This window comes from Spea bombifrons, chromosome 11 (assembly GCF_027358695.1).
Source record: "Spea bombifrons isolate aSpeBom1 chromosome 11, aSpeBom1.2.pri, whole genome shotgun sequence".
Classification (NCBI taxonomy): Eukaryota; Metazoa; Chordata; class Amphibia; order Anura; family Pelobatidae; genus Spea; species Spea bombifrons.
In genome coordinates this window covers 1,024,415-1,031,550 of record NC_071097.1, presented here as the reverse complement: position 1 = coordinate 1,031,550, position 7,136 = coordinate 1,024,415, and the positions used below count along the sequence as shown (strand labels likewise).

Sequence of the window (7,136 nt, the reverse complement as noted above, 5' to 3'; positions counted from 1 at the left end):
TAGAGTGTCAGCTCCTGGGCCCAGTATATGGGAATTATTGGGTATTATTCAGGACTGGTGGGGTTGGGGGGTGTTGTAAAAGTGCCCTGCTTGTTACCCCCTCTCTGGGGCAGAAGATCCCAGCAAACCAAATCCTCTGTTAAGAAGAAAAAAAAAGGAGCAGCCGGGAACCTGAAGCAGAAAATATAGCTGAGGAAGGAGGTGGTGGAGAGGGGGGAGTGAGGGGTGTGGAGGGAGGTGGTTGGGGAGGGGGGAGAGAGAGAGAGAAGAAAGAAGGGGGACGTCACATCGCTTGACCCTCCAATCACCTAGGGGTCCCATTTGATTGGAAGGCGGCAAAGCCTTTAATGTGAGCTCTAATTCAGAGGCTGTGTGAAGAGCTGAGGCAGGCAGAGCTGCTGATCGCACCGTGCACACGGGAAGGGATCGTGTGATCAGCGAGGGAAAGAATCGTGTGATCAGCGAGGGAACAAGCTGCGGCCGCTACTACTGCTGATCGCGGAGCCCCCGCTGCCTGCTGCTAATCGCGGAGCCCGTGCCACTGCTGCTGATCGCGGAGCCCGTGCCACTGCTGCTGATCGCGGAGCCCGTGCCCTTCTCATACATTGTTTCCCAACAAGAGAGAGATACATTGTATCACGCGGAGGATTCCACGAGACGCGGGGGGAAACGTTACCGATACCCAGGAGGGTCTAGGAGCGGATACCGTGTATTTGTAGCTGCTCGTCTGCCCCGGAGGAGGAATTACCTTGTTGAATCTACACCACTGCGGGCTTTTGTTTTTTTAGCCCTTCTACCGTCCCCCCCAAAAAAAATACCATCAACCGCCCACCAAATGCCGGTTAGGGGGACATGATCAGCTCCCCATTGGCTTCTACAAGTCGTGAGAGTCCACGGGAGATAAGAGCCGGTAATCACAGTGTGCCCCCCAGCGACCCCCACAGACAGGCAGGAAGGCTGCCCATCAAGGTGCTGAAGATGCTGACAGCCAGGAGTGGGCACATCCTACACCCGGAGTACCTACAACCCCTACCCTCCACCCCGGTCAGCCCCATAGAGGTAAGGACTACTACCACCTTCATCCTGATATATCATCAATGTACCGATCTATAACGATGCCCAGTCCCAGCTGCCTTCCTGCCCTCCTCGGGGTACATTCTATCACCAGGCAGCCGTGAATTCAGCTAATAGAATCGTGTAGGAATATTTCCGCCCCAGCGATCTGTTCTCTCCCTCTTTACGGATCCAGTCTCTGTGAATCAGGGCTGTGTACGGGGCTGGAGACCTGTATTTACTTTAGTTACTTTCATTTTGGGGCTGTTTCTGCTAATTTTTTTTTACATCTGCCGACAGAATTCTTTAAATTGCATCATACTCGGCAGATATACTGATACAGTGTATATAATATAATATACATACATATAATAACAGTTCCATATACACGGATACATTTATCAACCTATATATCATATATAATAACAGTAACATATACACGGATACATTGTATCAACCTATATATCATATATAATAACAGTATCATATACACGGATACATTGTATCAACCTATATATATAATATATAATAACAGTTACATATACACGGATACATTGTATCAACATATATTATATGATAACAGTTACATATACACTTATACATTGTATCAACCTATATACCATATATAATAACAGTTACATATACACGGATACATTGTATCAACCTATAAATCATATATAATAACAGTTACATATGCACGGATACATTGTATCAACGTATATTATATAATAACAATTACATATACACTTATACATTGTATCAACCTATATATCATATATAATAACAGTTACATATACACTTATACATTGTATCAACCTATATATCATATATAATAACAGTTACATATACACTTATACATTGTATCAACCTATATATCATATATAATAACAGTTACATATACACTGATACATTGTATCAACCTATATAGATATGTATATATACATATACTGCATATAACATCAGTTACATATACACGGATACATTGTATCAACGTATATTATATAATAACAATTACATATACACTTATACATTGTATCAACCTATATATCATATATAATGACAGTTACATATACACGGATACATTGTATCAACCTATATAGATATGTATATATACATATACTGCATATAACATCAGTTACATATACACGGATACATTGTATCAACACACACACACACACACACACATATATATATATATCTATATATATATATATATATATATATATAGATATATATATAGATATATATATATATAATGTATATAACAACAGTTACATGTACACCACTATATATAAACAGCCCTAAAATGTCTATATCCATATAAATGTATATACATATTATATATATACATGTATATATATAATAAAACCAGCCCCAATATATATATATACATATATATATATATATATAATAAAACTAAGCCCAATATACATATATATAATAAAACCAACCCCTAATATATATAATGTTAAACAGAAATAATATTTACATTTAACATATATGTATACATATTACATATATTATAAATCTATATTTTATATGCTAGTGGATGGATATATATGTAGCATGTATAGCCTAACATCGATTTATAATATATGTATAGATAATATACTCTTCTATATAGACCCGAACATGGAGCAGAAGCAGTCGGGTCATTTTCCTAATATTTTCCTTAAAATTAGACTTATTTCTTTTTGGTTTATTTAAAGCGATTTAAAACTGTGATTTGGTTAAAAAAAAAATATATAATATATGTAAATAAATATTTTTTATTACATTTTAAATGGAAATACCCTTACAGGAAGAATGACCCTCATGGCCACCCGTAGTAAACTCAAAAATATAAAACAACTTATGTGCAGATAATAATAATTTAATAATAATAATAATAAGAATAATAATACGAATAATAATTATTAATAATAAGGAAAAATCCAAGAGCAATTTAATAAATAGATTAATAAATAGATTCAATGTTTTCCTCTGAAAAAAATTATACATGCTGAAGATAGAAATGTAAAATAATTACAAAAGTAATAAGAGAAACTATTTTTTATTAAAAGACAGAATAAATCGGGAAAAAACGGAGCCGTGAAAATCCAGAGATTTAGGAATTGTAAAATCACCAAAAAAATGCAGAATTTAAAAAAAAATGAAATCTGCAGAAACTAAAGGTTAATGTAAATCCTATTTAATGAAAAGGAGCTTCGTGGGGGTTTTATGTTTCTCCAACCATCCATAGTGGGTAAAACACGAGTGTAAATGATGTGATTACACTTTGCGTGGGGTGGAAACATTTACAGTCAATGTAAGTGGTTTTTAAAAAGGTTATAGTTTGAGGGGGGGCATTAAGGACCAATATCACCCCCTAGTGACCTCCCTGTGGCCCCCACATATCAGGGTATGGCAGAATATCTGAATTATGGAGGGGGGGGGGAACTTAAAATTCACCAAAAATCTGGTTCAGAGAATAGCCAATTTTAAACACAACCCTTCACATATAGAGATAAATAAAAATGATATTTACTGAATATACATTTTGGGCAGAATTCGTGTTTCTGGGCAAATTGCGAAATGCTCCGGGAGAATGCGTAAATTCACCCATTTTGCAGTTCACAAAAAATTATATTTTTAACTTTCTTGGATGTACAATAAGGTGATTTCTGGGGGTAAAATGTGGGTATTTTTGGGGGTAATTTTCTGTTAAGTTTGGGTAAAAATACTCCGGTTTTACCAATATCATATAAAGTTTATTTCCCCCCATTTTGTTTGTAAATATTTGATACATTGTAATTGTTTTAAGAACTTTGGCCCCACTGTGGGAAAGGGCAATATTTTTTTTCAGGTGGGGTTTAACCCTGGCAGCTAGATTGGGGGTCATTGTGGGGTTTTTTTGGGGGGGGGGACACAGAGGACATGTGCTGACCCTTCTGCCTTTCTCTCTCTCCCCAGCTGGATGCCAAGAAGAGCCCCCTAGCCCTGCTGGCCCAAACCTGCTCTCAGATTGGGAAGCCGGATCCTACCCCCTCCAAACTGTCTGCGGTCACTGGGACCACCACCGCCGGGGAGAAGGAGCCCAAATCTGCCCCCCTCAAACTGAGCGACATCGGGGCAGAGGACAAGTCCAGCTTCAAGCCTTACTCCAAGCCCCCCGACAAGAAGGAGTCCTCCGGGGGGGACAAGTCTGGATTTCGTGTCCCCAGTGCCACCTGCCCTCCCTTTACCCCCAGGACCGGCAGCCCAGGCTCCCCACGCACCCCTCCCCCGTCTGTAGACCCCAAACCCACCGGGGAAGCCTTGGATAAGAAGGAGGTCGAACCGTGCGCTAAGAGCGCTCCTTCCCCGCACGGCCGGCACAGCGTGGACCTTCCTCAGTCTGACGTCGGGGGCAAGAGCCTGTCCGCTGCCCCCTCCCCGACCCCGGTGTCCTCCAGCTCTTCGGGATCGGTGCTGGGCTCGGGGCTGGTGGCTCCCGTGTCCCCCTACAAGCCTGGCCACACCGTGTTCCCCCTGCCCCCAGCGGGCATCTCCTATCCTGGCACCCTGGCCGGAGCCTACGCCGGCTACCACCACCAGTTCCTGACACACGGGGTGTCTCTGGACCACTCCAAAGGCAGCTCCATGGTGGGTGCCCAGCTGGGCAGCCTGGGTTGCCCCAGCAAGTCTGCAGCCTCCAGCCCCCTGACCGGAGCCTCCCCTCCGTCGGTGATGACCGCCAGCCTCTGCAGGGACCCCTACTGCCTCAGCTACCACTGCGCCTCCCAGCTGGGGGCAAACAGCAGCTGCGGCCACGACCTCAAATCTGGATACCCCCTGATGTACCCCAGCCACGCCCTCCATGGGGTCTCCCCTCCATCCCTGCCCGGGCACCCCCTCTACCCCTATGGCTTCATGCTGCCCAACGACCCCCTGCCCCACGTGTGTAACTGGGTATCCCCCACTGGCCCCTGCGACAAGCGCTTCTCCACCTCCGAGGAGCTCCTGAATCACCTGAGGACTCATACCACCTTCCCAGGGGCCACAGACAAACTCCTGCCCGGATACCCCAGTTCCTCCTCCCTGGCAGCAGCTGCCATGGCATGCCACATGCACATACCCCCCACAGGACCCACCTCGGGCTCTCTCACCCTGCGCAGCCCCCACCACCACCCCCTGGGACTCAGCACCAGTCGCTACCACCCTTACTCCAAAAGCCCCCTGCCCTCAGGAGGTGCCCCGGTGCCCATGTCAGCTGCCACAGGACATTACTACTCACCCTATGCCCTGTACGGGCAGAGACTCACCACAGCTTCTGCGCTGGGCTACCAATAGCCACCACCGGAGGGCGCTCACACCAGGACACAATATACTTGGTTTTAATGCGGTTTTTTAAGGAAAGAAAATGAGATTTTTGGGTGTTTCACCTAGGACTGGATCCACGGACACTCTAATTTATTTCTGTTAGCTCCAAGCAGGACATCTCATTAAAAAAAAAAGTGAATTTCTGGTAATAAAAAAAAATTATAAATCCTAATCTGGGGACAATTTTCATTTTAATGTTACTTAAAAAAAAAAAGACTTCTTATTGTAATGTATCTAATTTAACTTCTCATTGGGAGTAACAATCTTTTTCCTCCCCAAAAAAATAATAATTACAAACAATGCATGTTTCTTACGTAAAGAGCCGGCGTTCTAATTTCAAAATTCAATTATTTTTCATTTTAAAAAAAAAAAATCACACAGAGAAAAACTTGGTATTTTTTGTATGTATTCTGGGGGGAAAAAAAATCGAAAAAATATTTTATTGCTAAAAAAAATCCCTCTTTTGCCTTATTTTGTTTTTGGGATAAATATTGTTTTTTTTTTTTTTTGGTATGTTCGCTTGGGAATTCTGCATCTTGTACCAAAATTCACACAGTGTATTTGCTTTCAGAATTAAAAATATTTGATTTTAATCCGTTTTAAATGTATTTTAAACTGGATTTAACCCTTATTTGGATTCTGTTACAAAAAAAGGAAAAAAAAAACGCATTTGTGTCGGTTTAAACGGAAACCCATTTTTTAATACCGAAAAAAAACTAGATAAAAATCTGTATATTTCCACTTAAATATAAAATATATGAATGAACAATTTGTGCCAATTTGTATTTGTTTTTTATTTGAAAACATTTTTTTTGGGGGGGGGCAATTAATCTCACCCACGATTTTATAACACACATTATTTTCTATATAAAAGTTATAAAAAATGGAGGGGGGGTCGGTATAACAGCTGCTTTTAAAAATCGAAATGTATTTTTCGGGGAATATTGAATTTTATTTTTATATACTTAAAATGAACTGATTTTAGGAAAAAATACAAAGCAGGGGAGGTAGGGTTTTGGGGGAAAATGCAGTAAAATTCGATTTTCCTGTGATTATTATTAATTTTCACAAGTTTTTTTTAAAAAAACAAAAAAACATTAGTCTTGAATAATTTGCACGGATAGTGTGCAGGAATTGTATTCATTCATTCTTAATAATACATTCACTAACATTCAATAAAAGATTTAAATAAAATATTACTAAGGCAGCCCTGAAATCTTTGGAATTAGCCTGGATTTCACATCTTCTACTTGGGTTTTTGGGGTAAAAATGCCCAGTTTTAGACAAAAATAAAAGAATTTCCCCCGGTTATAAGGCGAGGTGCCTTTCCCTTTGATGTTTAGGAAGTTCAGTTAATTATTCATACTGCAGATATGTATTTATAGAGAAAAATGTGTTCTATATAATATAAATACATATATAAGATTCGGTTCACAGAGATATAATGGAATCAGTGATTTTGTGTCTTTTTTCCGGTTTTTTTTGCATTTTTATCCTGAGTTTAGTGACAGGAGAGGCAGGGATCTTGTATGTGGATTAAAATCTCACCCACACCTCCTGCCCCTGACTCCCCAGCCAGCTCTCATGGTATTGGTTTACTAGAGGTATGCATTTCATATTTTTTCAGGGCACATGAAAGGGTTAATTACCTTCTCATTTATTTTTTTGAATGTAATATTTTAATTTTCGGCAAAAAAAAATAAAAAAAGAAAGACACACAGAAACCAGCTCACACCCTGGCC

At 40.6% G+C, this 7,136-nt stretch overlaps 1 protein-coding gene across 1 annotated transcript; it reads left to right on the top strand.

Moving 5' to 3' along the window:
• Nucleotides 1-594: 594 nt before the first annotated feature.
• ZNF503 (zinc finger protein 503) lies at nt 595-5,987 on the top strand. The gene is made up of 2 exons (XM_053450893.1): nt 595-1,059; nt 4,006-5,987. The coding sequence occupies exons 1-2, from the start codon at nt 853-855 to the stop codon at nt 5,362-5,364; spliced, it is 1,566 nt and encodes a 521-aa protein (XP_053306868.1). The 5' UTR covers nt 595-852; the 3' UTR covers nt 5,365-5,987.
• The last annotated feature ends 1,149 nt before the right edge of the window (nt 5,988-7,136 follow it).

What these genes read in the sequence shown, in the direction of transcription:
- ZNF503 (XM_053450893.1), top strand. Translation starts at nt 853, where the DNA reads ATGATCAGCTCCCCATTGGCTTCTACAAGTCGTGAGAGTCCACGGGAG. An exon ending in CCCCGGTCAGCCCCATAGAG is followed by an intron (nt 1,060 to 4,005) that starts GTAAGGACTACT and finishes CTCTCTCCCCAG; the next exon opens with CTGGATGCCAAGAAGAGCCC.